This window comes from Elephas maximus, chromosome 17, assembly GCF_024166365.1.
Source record: "Elephas maximus indicus isolate mEleMax1 chromosome 17, mEleMax1 primary haplotype, whole genome shotgun sequence".
Taxonomy (NCBI): Eukaryota; Metazoa; Chordata; class Mammalia; order Proboscidea; family Elephantidae; genus Elephas; species Elephas maximus.
The window spans coordinates 83962073-83977762 of NC_064835.1; the positions used below are offsets into that span (position 1 = coordinate 83962073).

At 41.0% G+C, this 15690-nt stretch overlaps 1 protein-coding gene across 47 annotated transcripts in view; it reads right to left on the reverse strand.

Annotated features, from left to right (window-relative positions):
* The window catches only part of MAP4K4 (mitogen-activated protein kinase kinase kinase kinase 4), a 221182-nt gene that overhangs the window by 45343 nt on the left and 160149 nt on the right, over positions 1-15690 (reverse strand). For all 47 annotated transcript variants that reach the window (XM_049856285.1, XM_049856273.1, XM_049856274.1 and 44 more), the window contains exons 11-12: positions 13001-13073; positions 10569-10779 (exon numbers count right to left, since the gene is read on the reverse strand). In XM_049856285.1, the coding sequence (XP_049712242.1) occupies positions 10569-10779; positions 13001-13073 (284 nt within the window). The remainder of the gene's footprint in view (positions 1-10568; positions 10780-13000; positions 13074-15690) is intronic.

Below are 15690 nucleotides of genomic sequence, written 5' to 3' on the forward strand. Positions count from 1 at the left end.
ATTTCAGTGCTCCGGGTTGCTGTTGTTAGGTGCCGTCGAGTGGATTTTGGCTCAGAGCGGCCCCATGAGACAGAGCAGAACTGCCCCACAGGGTTTTGTAGGCTGTACGGGTGCAGATCACCAGGCCTTTCTCCCACAGAGCCACTGGGTGAGTTCAAACTACCAACCTTTTGGTTAGCAGCCAAATTCTCCATTAGAGTATAGGAAAAAAATACTAGACACTTTATTTATATTTTTGGCACATCTTTTAAAAATTGGTCTATTTGATGTTTTATAAAGTACACGCTCAATTTTTTTTACTGATAGGATACCTGATCAAAAAACATTCAAGGCTACTGCATTGTCTTAACAATGGCAATGACCATGGACACACCCCACAACAGCCTTACAGATGTGCTTACTGCCATTTCCTTTATACCATGCAGGCTACTGAAAATGCTGTAATTTGAAAGCAAATTCTGTTCCTATCTCTGCTGATGACTCTGCTGGTCTCCAGCTGCTAAAATCAGAGAAGAATCCTCCAGAAAAGAGGCAGCCTGTTGCCATGCTGAAGTCTGGAAGAAATGACTGGTTGCCCACTATACCCTGGCTGACATACAATTAGAGGTCCAGGTACAGTCTAGTATTCAACTCAAACCAGCCTCAAGATTCAAATTTCCATTGTGTCTCCAAAGAAGAAAAAGCCACAGAGGAAAATGAGAGGTAGAGGGTGAAGGTTTAGGTACTGAACTAGCATCAGAGCTGGCATTCCACAAACCGGCTGGCCCTCTCATCTAGAAAGACTACTTCATCTACCTATGGATACTAAGATCTCAGGTCTACCTCCATTCCTGAGACCCACTTCTCATCACATATGCCTTCTACTCTCCATCCTGAGCTGTTGGCATCTGGAGCCTCAGGGAATGACAGAACCTTGGTACACATCCTCTGGTCATACGGGCTTTGAGTCCTAAGGGACAACACTCACTGCCTCACAGGTTGTAAGCTACAAAGTGCCATGTTCTGTGGAATCCATTTTCTCGGCTATTTCCAGGGCTCCCATCCCAGTGGGAAACCTTGAGTGTTCATCTAAATAAATACTAAGAGGTAAATTTAATGTTCTCACAAGTAGTTCAAGTGTTTTCCTTTTTAATCAAAGTAATAAGTAGGTACTCAAAAAACAAACAAAAACACATATAAGGCTTATGTCAAAAAAGCTGTTCGACTCCATCTAACTCCAAATTCTTACTCCGAAAAGGCAACATTTTCAATGCTTTGAGTTTCTTCCTATAGCATTTACATCCGTATTTTTAAATAACATGATAGAGATTTTTTCTCCCACTTTAGACACCATCTATTGACTTTTTCCAAAGAATATTTGTTGCACCGCCCCAACCAACACTCCCAATATAGTCATGTGACAATTTCTGATTAAATGAAAACCACACTCATGGCTTGTATTTACCCATGAGTAAATTTCCTTTCCCTCCCCAAGGAATTATTGTCTCTGTGTTTTCTGTTTGACTGGTTTTCTATCAGGTATTCCTTTTTTTTGTAGTATTAACCCCCTTGAAGACCTTTGTTCTCATGGACTGTATAATCTAGACTGATTGCTCTTCAGTCATCCTGTCTTCTGTTCACCAACTTCGTGGGACCCTCTCCTGATGAGGATCCAGTTTCCTGGAGTCCTTGTCTTACTTCTAATCTCGTTGAAACACATCCTCTAGGTACCTTCTTGAGAAAGGGTGAAGTAAAAAAAAAAATCTGAGACTCTGCAGCAGAGTCTGAAAATCTTTATTCACCTTACATTGTAGATCTAATTTCAGCTGAGGTAAATAATTTTCCCTGAGAATTTCCAAGGCATTACTACATCATCTTCTGGTTTCTGGCGCTGTTCCTGGATAGTCTGAGACCATGCAGTGTCCTGGTAGTTAGTATGTGACCCAGCCTGCACCCTCTCCGCCCACCCCCCCCCCGCCTCCTCCCCACACCACCACAGCTTTTAGAAGACTCTCTTCATCACTAGGGACCCTGGTGGCACAGCGGTTAAGCATTCAGCTGCTCACCAAAAGGCTGGCAGTTCAAATCCATCGGCTGCTCCTTCGAAACACTATGAGGCAGTCTCTACTCTGTCCTATAGGGTTGCTAAGAGTCGGAATTGACTCAATGGCAATGGGTTTGGTTTTTTGGTTCATCCTGATATCCTAAAATTTTAAGATGGTGTATTTGTGTGTTTTTCATACATTGTCCTGGGTACTCAGTGAGCTTCTTCAATCCAGAAACTCGTATTTTTTTAGTTCTGGAAATTTTTCTTGAATTATCCCTATATGTTCCTCCTACAGTATTCACATCCTGGAACACATGCTGGAACTGCTGGTTTGATTCTGTTAAGTTCTTCTTCCGTTCTATCATTCATTATCTTGTCTCCCCCCGCCCCTACTTTTTGGGAGTTTTTTTTTTTTTCCAACAACTCTTATTTTCTGAAGTCTTGCTTCACAAATATGGTATCTTTTCTTTTCCTTAGGATATTAAAGATTTTGTATATGTATGTAAAACATTTGTCTCTGTCACTACATTGTCTCTATTTCCCTCAAACGTCTTTATTCTATTTACTCTAGAATCTATCATGTCAAATATTTCCTTAGTGTCTTTGATCTTGACTGTTGATTCATATTTAAAACACTGAAAAGCAGACTGTAAGGCCTGTGTAAATAGACAGCACTAGGAAACTAGCTTTAGAGTAAGGTGGCTGGGAGATATCCTGGTCACTTCCTTGGGGCCTTACTTCCTTTGAGCTGGTCAGCAGATCTTCCCAATATCCAGTCTAAGCGGGAAAACAGAGTAGGAAAAGCAGGCAGAATTTGTAGTAAGTGTAGCTGCCAGCATTTTGGGGAGATGAGTGAGGTAAGGGTGCTTGCAGCCACAATAATTAGTATTTAGACTTTTACTTAATGCCCTTAGTTTTCAGTGCATCTCCCTCCATGTACTCGATTGTGCCTGATTTATCCAAACCCTGTGTTTCTGAGATTCACTTTTCCCAGGTAGTATATATCCACTTGGGGAACCCAGTAACCTGGCTGCACAGGGTGGGACAGTCTAAGTGCCCCTCGCATAGATATATTCAGCCCATCTTCTTCCTTTAGCCCCACCTGGTACCTCCCATTTCTGACTCTTTTCTGAAGACTGATGATAAAGAATCAGCTTTCTTAGAGTCTTAGCTCTTCATCTACCAGCTAATTTCCACAATTTGGTCTCCCTTCCTTGTTCTTATTATCCTTGTCGTTTGTATCATTCGCATTTTTTCAGTCATTTCATTGAAATTCCTCAATGAAAGTGAAGTAAGCGTATGTTCGATCCATCAAGTTGTTTTTGTTCAATTGCTTTTCAAACACAAAATCTATTATGACTTAGCTTAACTCAAAATGCAGCCATCATAAAATAAAGAAGAAGCAAACGACATCTTGCACAAAATAGCAGGCTGCCTAAAAAATCTCAATTGCCAAATAAGGGCTGCCTCTGAGAAGCATTTTCTTCTTAGTTTTATGTGAAAGGACCATACCTCCAGTTACTAGATCAACATTTTTAAAAAAGACCGTAAGCTCCTAGACAGCAGGAATCATGTCTCACTCGTCTTTTCCCCTCTGTATCACACACTGCCTTCATAAGAGGCATGCAAAACATACTTTTTTTGATTAAATCTAACACACGTACACTTTGTCCAATGCATGACACACCCAAGACAAAAATTGCTGTTATTTTGCCCCACGATTTAATCAAGGATTCAACAATCCATTCATGACTCTAGGCCATACAAAACCTAATCAAATCCTAAAGCAATCTTCTAAAGATCACCTAGTAAGTGCATAAAGGCTTGGACAATAACTGTTGCATTTGGATAGTGTCTCATACTTGACAAAACACACCCTTTACTCCTCAGGAAATCCTGTAAAGTCCCTTGAAGCACTTTCAAGTGGCTCCAGGAATCAAACCAGAGATCCCAAGCTCAAAGGTCAATTTTTAAAACGGGCATAAATTTTGAGAACAAGCCTTTTCTTTCCGGATATACAACAGAACTACAAAGGACTGATCCGTCCATTTCAGAAATATTTATTAAGTGTCAGGTATATACAAAGATGGTATGACACAGTCCTTCTCCTCTAGGTCTTTTAGGAAAGATTGGACACATACATAAATAACCATAAGACAAGGTGGAGTGTTCAATTTCCCAGGGCTAGCCCACGAAGCAGACCATAATGGCTGATGACACCAATGGCCGGGACAAAGGACACTGCAGTTGCCAGGTGCTCTTCTATGTTATGCTCTAATATTTGGATTTGTCAATTGTACTAAGAGCAAAATGACTACCAACCATAAAACGCACTGCCATCAGAACAGGTCCTGACAGGGTAGATGTGAGGCAATGGAGAGAAGGATAATTAAAAGCTAAAATAAAGCCATTAGTCAGTACAGTGTAATAGATGATGAATGTGAAAAGGGAAACGCTTGCCTCTTGGACTAGATCCTTCAAAGAAACTGGCAAAAAATAAAACATATTTAAGTCATCAACTAAATAAACAACACCAATCCATACTTTACGCCTATGATTTCAAATGACAAAGCCTAGGAGATCGTTAGGAACATGACTCAGATGTACTGTGCTAAAAATGATAAATATGATACAATCCTTTCAAGACCCAGCTTTTGCAAACTGATGTTATCATTATTTTTTTTAATCATTTTTTTAAAAACAAAATCAAACAAATTGAAAAACTGCATGATGCTGTTAAAAAAAAAAAAAAAAACTTGTTGCCGTCAAGTCAATTCTGACTCATAGCAACCCTAGAGAACAGTGTAGAACTGCCCCATAGCGTTTCCAAGGAGCGCCTGGTGGATCTGAACTGCTGACCTTTTGGTAAGCAGCCGTAGCTCTTAACCACTATGCGACCAGGGTTTCTTGATGCTGTAAAGAGGTTTCCAAATCTCCCAAATGATAAAGAGATTTCCATCATTTCTTAAATATCCCCAAGCATGCCTGAGTAAACGTGAACTTTTCCAGCTATGTTTTAATTATCTTTAACTTCCCTTTCTATATATTCTGGCACTTAAAAGCAGTGCTTTCATCTCACAATTCTAAAAACTTTTCTAAAGTCATTCTGATAGTGAGGCCCATTTAAATATTCTCCACGGGATTTACTGGCTTTTACTGGAAACTAACAGACTTCAATGACCCAGTCTACTCTTCAGATTCACCCATTTCCAAGAACTTCTGAGTTCCTGTCATTGCACATTTATCAACTACCAACTCTTCAGATTTTTGATATGTAAGTTCCCATGAAACCATAGTCAGAAACCATTTGTTTCTTCCCCAAAGAGGACTCTTCCCCACCTTTAGGCAACAAATACCATTTGCTAAACCAAACTAACTTTTCATAAGACTTAACCGTAAATATAACCAAACATCAGATGGGGATGCCAAGAGAATACCTAAGAATTTATAAGGAGTTCTTAAAAGCGAGACAGCCACCCTTAACAACTGAGCTGCTGACTTGACAGAAAGAAAGCAAGGCCTTGGCTGTAGGGTACTACCCTGCCATGTCTACGATTACTGCACATATGAACTCTGGAACTGTAAAAAAAAAAAAAAGGTAGCCTTGTGCTGATAGGTCCTCCTGATGTCAGGCACTTATGATTTGCAAAACAAAGGCCATACTGTAGGGGTGAGGAAATGGTTCCTATTTCTTCAAAATGCATTGAAACATTGCTGGAAAGTCCTTGGGGTAAGGGAATTCACCACTCCTGCCTTCTAAGGTCTCACAGGCAAAAAACAGACAAGCAGCACATGGCAAAGTCGATTTTTTTTTTTTTCTTACAAAATTTTAAGTTTTCACTATTACAATTTAACTTCTGTACTAATTCCACTCTACACAGAAAACATTTTTTTTTCTCTCTCTTGCTTTCATTTGTTTTTAAATTTTTTCCACTTCCACCCACCGGTCTAAAATTTAACGTTCACACTTTGGAATTTGTATAAACAATAGAAATGAACACAAGTGAATGTAATCATGGTAGAAGGAAAAGCAAAGGAAAAAAAAAAAAAACTGCTGGGGTTCACACTAACATTTACCCCTCACTTGAAGGAGGGAGGTTCCCCCAGATCACAAAGGGGCAACTATGACTCCACAGCTGAAAACTGAGAAAGGAAAGATCATAAAGGAAGATTAATGTTTTTCAAATATCACAGAAAGATTAACAGTTGTTGTTGTTGTTCTCAGGTGCCATCAACCACATTCACAACAGAATGAAACACTGTCCAGTCCTGTCCCATCTTCACAATTGTTGCTATGCTTGAGCCCATTGTTGTAGCCACTGGGTCAATCCATCTCGTTGAGGGTCATCCTCTTTTCTGCTGACCCTCTATTTTACCAAGCATGATGTCCTTCTCCAGGGTCTGATCCCTCCTGACAACATGTCCAAAGTATGTGAGAAGTAGTCTCTCCATCCTTGCTTCTAAGGAGCGTTCTGGTTGTACTTCTTCCAAAACAGATCTTTTCGTTCTTTTGGCAGTCCATGGTATATTCGATATTCTTCACCAACACCTCAATTCTTCTTCAGTCTTCCTTAGTCATCGTCCAGCTTTCCCATGCATACGAGGCAACTAAGAACACCGTAGCTTGGGTCAGGTGCACCTTAGTCCTCACACCATTTCTGATTTTGCACCACTCAGTATCCCCTTGTTCTGTTCAAACGACTGCCTCCTGATTTATGTACAGGTTCTTCATGAGCACAATTAAGCGTTCCTGAATTCCCATAATTTGTCATGATTCCCACAGTCCAGTACCCTTGCATAGTCAACAAAACACAGGTAAACATCTTTCTTATATTCTCTGCTTTCAGCTAAGATCCATCTGACATCAGCAATGATGTGTGTTTCACATCCTCCTCTGAATTCGGCTTGAATTTCTGGCAGTTGCCAATCGATGTACTGCTGCACCATTTTTGAACTATTTTCACCAAAATTTTACTTGTGATATTAAAGATATTTGTTCAATAATTTCCACATTCTGTTGACTCACCTTTCTTTGGAATGGGCAGGAATATGGATCCCTTCCAGGTGCTTGGCAAGGAAGCTGGCTTCCAAATTTCTTGACACAGACGAGTGAGCACTTCCAGTGTTGCATCTGTTTCTTGAAGCTTCTCAATTGGTATTCCATCAATTCCTGAAGCCTTGTGTTTTGCCAATGCCTCCAGTGCAACCTGGACTCTTTCCTTCAGTATCACTGGTTCCTACCATATGCTACCTCCTGAAACAGTTGAAAGTCAACCAGTTCATTTTTGTTCAGTGACTGTATTCCTTCCATCTTCTTTTGATGCTTCCTGTGTCATTCAGTATTTTGCCCATAATCCTTCAACACCGCAATTTAAGGCTTGATTTTTTTCTTCAGTTCTTTCTTTAAGCTTGAGAAATGCCAAGCATGTTCTTCCTTCTCGGTTTTCTATATCCAGGTATTTGCACACGTCATCATAATACTTTGTCTTCTTGAGCTGCCCTTTGAAATCTTCTGTTCAGCTATTTTATCATTTTTTTCCTTTTGTTTTAGCTACTGAACATTCAAGAACAAGTTTCAGACTCTCTGCTCAGAGTCTTTTCTGCTCTTTTCTTTTTTTACTGCCTTTTTAATGACCTTTTGCTTTCCTCATGTATGATGCCCTTGATGTCATTCCACAACTCATGTGCTCTTCAGTCATTAGTGTTCAATGCTTCAAATCTCTTCTTGAGATGGTCTCTAAATTCAGGTGGGATATGCTCGAGGTCATACTTTGACTCTCATGGCTTGTTTTAATTTTCTTCAGTTTCAACTTGAACTTGCATATGAGCAACTGATGGTCTGTTCTGCAGTCAGCCCCTGGCTTTGTTCTGACTGATACTGAACTTCTCCATTGTCTCTTTCCACGGATGTAGTCAATTTGATTCCTGTGTATTCCATCCAAGGAGGTCCATGTGTACATCTGCCATTTATGTTTTTGAGAAAAGGTATTTGCAATAAACAAGCTGCTCATCTTGCAAAATTCTCTCACGTGATCTCCACTGTCATTTGTACCACCAAGGCCGTATTTACCAACTACTGATCCTTCTTCTTTGTTTCCTATGTTATCATAAACTCACAAAAAATAAATGTTCTTTAAGAATTTTATTTAACTTTTTTAGTTTAATAGAGTAGCAGACCAAACCACAGATAAATGTATCTTATTTCCTTTCTCTGTTCATAACATAAGGAATCCCCAAACAATTCTGACTGAAACTTTAAAATCAATAAAGGGCCACACCCTGTTATGGCTTATTTATTCCCAAATTACCTTTCTGAGACTTAGGATATAGGCAATTATTAATTACCCAGTCTAATAAAAAGGAGCTAGATCACCAAGACTCCCAACTAGTGGATAAATGAGCAGTCCCATCTATCCATTCAAATGTTCCCCTATTCAGTGCCCAGCTACATCTTTTCTTATTAAAAGAGTTAGTAAGAGATGACCCTGACTTTGAACTTTTACTGAGAGGCTGAAATTAAAGGGCTAATTAAAACATATAAAGTACAAAAATCTTATGCTGGCTCACATCCCTAATTCAGCATCTACATAGCTAATAAAACAAAATAACTCTAAAACTTCAGTTCTTTCCTTGAGTCATCTGTTCACCTCACACCCTGAAGTCCTCATTGCCTAGACTGGATACAGGCTGAATAATAGACATTGTTGTCTCACTACCACAGGGCCTGATGGTCATTCCCAAGGCCTCTGTTACAAATGAGCTCTAAAGGACCCCGTGCTTAGCATTCCAATTTATAAACCACCAAAGTAAGGTGCATCACCTTCTTAAGGAAAACACAGCCCTTTATCTGAAGAGACAGTGGAGAACACCATATAAAGAAAACTAGGAACTCCCAGAGTCTCAGGACACAAGTATTCTAATATAATAAGTATAATAATCAATATGGAGCCCTGGTGGTGTAGTGGTTAAGAGCTTGGCTGCTAACCAAAAGGTCGGCAGGTCAAATTTACCAGCCGCTCCTTGGAAACCCTGTGGGGCTGTTCTACTCTGCCCTGTAGGCTTGCTATGAGTCGGAATTGACTGGACGGCAACAGGTTTGGTTTCGTTTGGTTTGTTTTAATAGTCAACATGCAACTTGAGCAAACCTCTGAATACACTCAGCGTTTCTGTTATGTTCAAAGAACAAGTCATAAAAAAAAATTACAAATTTACAAACTATAAAGAGTTACATAAATGGTCACACTGTCCCTACTACAGGGGAATGTATGCCCCGTGTTCTCTCACAAAAGCCCTGGCTTATTTCTTCCAGTCTCTTTAGTGAGGTAGACATTGATTTTCTACACAAGCGATAGGTTACTACAAAGAGTTCTCAGAATCCAGATTACGAATACACAAAATGAACCCCCTACACACACACACGCCACCACCCACACACAGCTCACCAAACACACACACGCACACACCACCACCACCACCACACATACTCTTAAATAACTTGGGGAACAGCAGGCGTCGTTAGTTAAATTAAAGTCCACTGTATGATATCAATACGGGGCTTTATTGTTGTTGAGTTCTTAGGAGGTAAACCAATGAGGTGTAAGGATTAAGTGGAAACAGAAATAATAATGAAAGAGAAATTTGGAGTTTGAAATAAAAAGCAAAAGGGAGTCAGGAAAATGAAGTCAAAAGGCTTTTCTCACCCCTAAGTGACAAGAGAAGTAACGTTTCTTTGAATTAAAAATGAAAAATCTGTGGGTAACCACACCACCAACATTAGAAGTATTAATGAGTTAAAGGAGTGGGTGTAGTTCAAAACGTCCTTCTCCACCACAGGACACAACTCACTCCACGTTAACTACTACAGAACAGCATTTGTAATGCACCCAATAAAAACCAAAAATCCGTTGCCGTCGAGCCGATTCCAACTCATAGCAACCCTATAGGACAGAGTAGAAATGCCCCATAGGGTTTCCGAGGAGTGCCTGATGGATTTGAACTGCCAACCTTTTGGTTAGCAGCCGTAGCTCTTAACCACTACACAACCAGGGTTACCGTGTACCCAACAGATACGTTAAATATACCTAAAGTTAAAGCACTTGCAGAAAAATGTTTTTCCTGTGAAAAAGTCTGAAGTTTCAGAAAAATGCGTACACGTATACTTGGACCCAGAGGCCAAGAGTGTAAAAGTAGTCAGGTCAAGCCTGAGCAAGCCACCAAAAACCACAATGGGGAACAGACTCCACAAAACCAGGAGACGGTCTGTGGGACAGTGCCACTCTTCATCTAACACAATACACCGATGAGTAACCGTGGGGCAGGTCTTCAAAGTTTTCACAAGCAAAGAAAACATCTCTAAGGCCTCAAGGAATGTGAAAGCCTGCCAGGCTGAAAGCATAAGCTTTCCTTCAGAAGTTACTTGAACAGCGAAGCCAGGGGTTAGGTATTACCTCAGGAGGCTACAGAGACTATTCCTTTGAATGTTTGCTACCAACGTAAATAAAGAAAGAAGAAAAGACCAAGTTGGGCATTTTCCTTTTCGTACCTCTTCTAGTCGCCGCCTCTGTTCTTTCTGCTGCTCGATCCGTTTTTGTCTCTCTGCTAGCAACTGCCTTTTATATTCTTCCTGCTCTCGGAGCTGTTGCTCCTGCAGCAGCTGCTGTCTCCGAAGAGCCTCAGAACGTTCCTTGTTCTCCTGCTGCAGCCTCAAAAAATCCCGTCGGAGAGTAGACTCACCAGGCACGTTAACAATGGAACTATAGGAGGGAGCAAGAGTGATAAGGGATGTGTCCAAATGGCCCAAAAACAAAAAAACCAAACCCATTGCTGTCGAGTCGATTGCAACTCAGAGTGACCCTAGAGCACATAGTAGAACTGCCCCATAGCTGGTGGATCTGAACTGCCAACCTGCTGGTTAGCAGTCACACTCTTAACCACTTTGCCACCAGGGCTCAGTGTCCAAGTGGCACTGCCCTTTAAATGAGAGAGCTGCACTGGCATTCTGTTCTTCTACACTCATTCTCTTAAGTTACTCCCAGTCTGGCATCTACAACTCAACAACAGTCCCATGTCTCCCTTTATTCATTTGGTAAATCCTTTAAAACTCTGTCCTGGGTGTTTGTCTGCCAACTATTTTCATTATCTCTCTACTTAGGATTCTCACGTGAATTCTCCCTTTGCCTTATTTTCCACCAGCGAGAGGTACATCATTTTCCTACCCTGCTAGGCTATAAATATCAGCGTGCTGTTCAGTATTTGCCTTTGGTTCACCTTCTTTGTCTGATCAACCATCAAGTCTTGTCACGTATTCTCCTCCCACTGCCTCTATTTCCAGGGTCCCATGAATTAGCCATTGCACAGGAACATTAAATAGCATCAATTCCTAGCTGGGCTCTGTGCTGCGAGTCACTGCTCTACTTCCAAACCAACCAGAATAACATGCCCAACAAATCTCCTTATATGGTCTCTTACTACATCATGCTCTTATTCAAGGGTTATATCGCATATGAAATCAGTTCAAATTTCTCAAAAATTTTTAGTCTAAAATCAATTTAATTCTACTCCTGCATAAGAAGAACAAGATATCATGGAGTTTCTTTAGGAAGTTTTCGTTCATCTCTTGACATGACACACTCTCTCCAAACTTGCATTCTCTGGGGTATAGGTCCCCAAAGGTTTCTCAACATTCCCTTCCATCCTCCTTTTGTTCAATTAATCAGTCACGTGTAGCGGCAACATGAACGACTGCCAGGCAAACCTTGCTAAAATCCAAAAATCCTGTTCCCTGATTAATCATCTAGTATGAGTGAAACCCTGGTGGTGTAGTGGTTAAGTGCTATGGCTGCTAACCGATAGGTTTGCAGTTCAAATCCACCAGGCGCTCCTTGGAAACTCTATGGGGCAGTTCTACTCTGTCCTATAGGGTCACTATGAGTTGGAATCGACCCGACGGCAGTGGATTTGGATGAGTCCATCTAGGAGCCCTGGTGGTGAAGTGGTTAAGAGCTCAGCTGCTAACCAAAAGGTTGACAGTTTGGATCCACCAGCTGCTCCTTGAAAGCCCTATGGGGCAGTTGAGTCAGTTTCTGCTCATATGGACTCTACAGGGCAGAGCAGAGCCCAACTCTGTTCTACGGGGTCACTACGAGTTGCAATCAGCTCAGCAGCAACGTATTTTTTGGTTATGGGTCCACCTACCAATTTCAGCTCTTTGATCTCTGCTTCACTGTACCTCATAAAGCCAGAGATAAACCAAAACACAGATCAGAGTGGGCACAGGACAGAATACATCTTAGCAAAGGAAAGAAATGCAGGTAAAGGTACCTGTCAGAAGAGCCCCCCACAATAAATAAATAAATTTGTTTTGAGAAAGACTGTGCTAGGTACAGCGTTTTCCATGACAAGTCCTACATCACATAAAAAGTACAACTCTTCCTGTGCAGGACTATCCTATAACCAAGGAGCCCTGGTAGCGCAGTGGTTAAAAACATTCAGCTGCCAACCAAAAGGTGAGCGGTTCAAATCCACCAGCCGCTCCACAGGATAAAGACGTGACGGTAGGATTCTTTAAAGATTTATAGCTTTGCAAACTCTAGGGCAGTTTTACTCTGTCCTGTAGAGTCCATATGAGCAGGAACCAACTCAACTGCGTTTTTTGGTATCTGTCCTATACACCACAAGGCACTTCCCATCTGTGGCTCCTGGAGAATTAAATGCCAGCACAACCCCACATTTTCAAACGACTGGGTGAGCAGAGCACATGTAATCCTCATTAAAGAACCACTGGGCCAGAGGATCCAAACGGGAAGAATGTTTGTGGGGATCTTTCAAATAACAGAGAAGAGTGAAAGACACTAAGGCACTTTTAAATTAATGTAAGGTTCCTTCATACTATGTAGGAGCTCTGAAATCCTGGCATCGGCAGGAAACGTAATGTCTCCATCAAGCAGGAAGTTGAACACTGGGCTGTATTGTTACCTCGGCTCTCCTTCCTGTTCAGGCACCTCCTCCTCCTCTTCCTCGCTTCCACTGTACTCATACTCTGTCTCATCTACAAAGAAAAGCACAAAACACACAGGGTAGCGCATGAATCACGACACATGCGTGTACAGGCAAGTCTCTCCAACCTTAGGACAGAAAAGAAATAAGATGTCCTCTGTGAAAATACCAATGTGCACCGGAGAACTTGGGTGGGTGGGTGGGGGGGTGCCACTCCAAATTCCCACAGTCAACTGTGGCGATTTTCTGGGGGAGCCTAACTACAACCCAGAGAAGACTAGATTCCACTGCACTCAAGACACCCCTTGGGGGGGTGAACTGCTGAAGAAGTGCAGAACCATGAGAAAGGACCTCAGAGCACATGACACCTCAGGTAAAGTCGGCCAAGAGTGCAGCCAATTCAGAAAGTCCACTTTGATGCCAAAACTCAAGTGATATAGCTGCTGAAACTAACTAATGCAACTAATGGAATTTATTTGGTTATTGTGAGCAATCAGGGACCCACTGAGCAGGCAACGGAGAGAAAAGTCTGCCAGTCTGACAAGAAGGAAAACATTACGTAGGTACTTAGAGCAGAAAACAAAAATCAAATGTCCCCACAAATTATAAAAAGGCCCAGGAAAAAACTAATGGAACAACAGAGCAAGAGAACAAAACAAAAACTGCTCTATTTAAATGAGATTGCACAAAAAGGTTTCAAGGTGAGTATCTTATTTTCACTTCAATAGGCTTTATACCTTTTTCCCAAAAGTAAGAGGCCATTTTTATTGATCCCTTCACTCAATGTCAGTATCCAACTGTAACAGAACAATTTTACTCCAGGGAGCCATCAAAACCAGACAAGTGGAAGAGATTTAAAAAACAAATATTGTTCACAAACTAGAAATGCATTTCTAATTTTTGTAGAGACTTAACAGATGAAAATCAATTTTCTGGTAAGATGAGTATTAGGGATTGAATTGTTTCCTCCAAAAATCTCTTAGCTTGGCTAGGCCATGATTCCCAGTATTGTGTGGCTGTCCACCATTATGTGATCTAATGTGATTTTTCTATGTTGTAAATCCTACTGTCTTAGTCATCTACTACTGCTGTAACAGAAATACCACGAATGGATGGCTTTAACAAGAAGAAACTTATTCTCTTACAGTGTAGGAGGTTAAAAGTCCAAATTTAGGGTGACAGCTTGAGGGGAAGACTTTCTCTGTCAGCTCTGGGGGAAGGTCCTTGTCAGTTTTCCCCTGGACTAGCAGCTTCTCAGGTGCAGGGATCCTAGGTTCAAAGGACATGCTCTGCTCCTGGCACTGCTTTCTTGGTGGTATGAGGTCCTCCGTCTCTCTTGCTTGCTTCTCTCCTTCATATCTTAAAATACATTGACTTAAGACCCAACCTAATCTTGCAGATTGAATCCTGCCTCATCTGCATAACTGTCTCTAATCCCACCTCAAGTGTAACAACAACTGTAAGGATGGTGCAGAGCTAGGCAGTGTTTCGTTCTGTTGTACACAGGGTTGCTATGAGTCGGTGCCAACTCAATGATACCTAACAACAACAATTCTACCTCATTAAACATCGCAGAGGTAGAACTTATAACACATAGGAAAATCACATCAGATGACAAAATGATGGACAATCTCACAATACTGGGAATCATGGACTAGCCAGGTTGGCACACCTTTTTGGGGGGACACAATTCAATTCACAACGCCTACCTCTACGATGTTAATGAGGCAGTTATGTTGAAGCAGGACTCAATCCAAAGGATCAGGTTGTATATTGAGTCAATCTCTTTTGAGATATAAAACAGAGAATCAAGCAAAGGGGAGAGGGACGTCATGCCACCAAGAATGAAGAACCAGGAAGGGAGCCTGTCCTCTGAACCCAGGGTCCCAGCACTGAGAAGCTACAGACCAGGGGAAGATTGATGACAAAGCCCTTCTCCGACAACCGACAGAAAGCCTTCCCCTGGAGCTGGCACCCTCAAATTCAGACTTGTAGTCTCCTAGACTGTGAGAGAATAAATTTCTCTTTGTTAAAGCCAACCCTGTGGCATTTCTGTTATAGCAGCACTAGATAACTAAGATGATGAGACCGAGAATTCAAAATATGATTCAAGACAAATTCATTACAGATATGGCATTAGTTCTCTTCTATGCCAGATGCAGAATGGATATAGAAAAAAAAAATCAAAGCTAATAGATAATTTCAATGGATATACAGAGATATGCTAATGTTTAATGGGAATTTCAACCCATATGATCTCTGGAATCCTTTAAATATATACTCTGATATGTTTAAAATTTTGCACTACGAACTGTTAGTTACTAATAAGAGACGGTAAGGGTACTTGAAAGGTGAATGCGAAGAGAAAACAAAGTGGCCACAGGGACTTGGAGATGATGGGAAAACGGTCCAATATGAAATAACTTTCTCCAAAAAGAGAGCTACCACGTTAATTGACAGTGCAGCAAAAAGGTTGTCTTACTTTCTTTTCAACCTTTTGTTCACTCTGTTACAATTGTTTAACTTAACATACAATGCTTAATTACATTTATGACTCAATATATGAGAGCAAAATGTTACTGTGAAAATCAGTGAAGACTTAACTATGAATACGGAAGTTATTTAAGGCTAAAATGAACATGTAAAAAGTTCAGTACACAGTCCAAAGG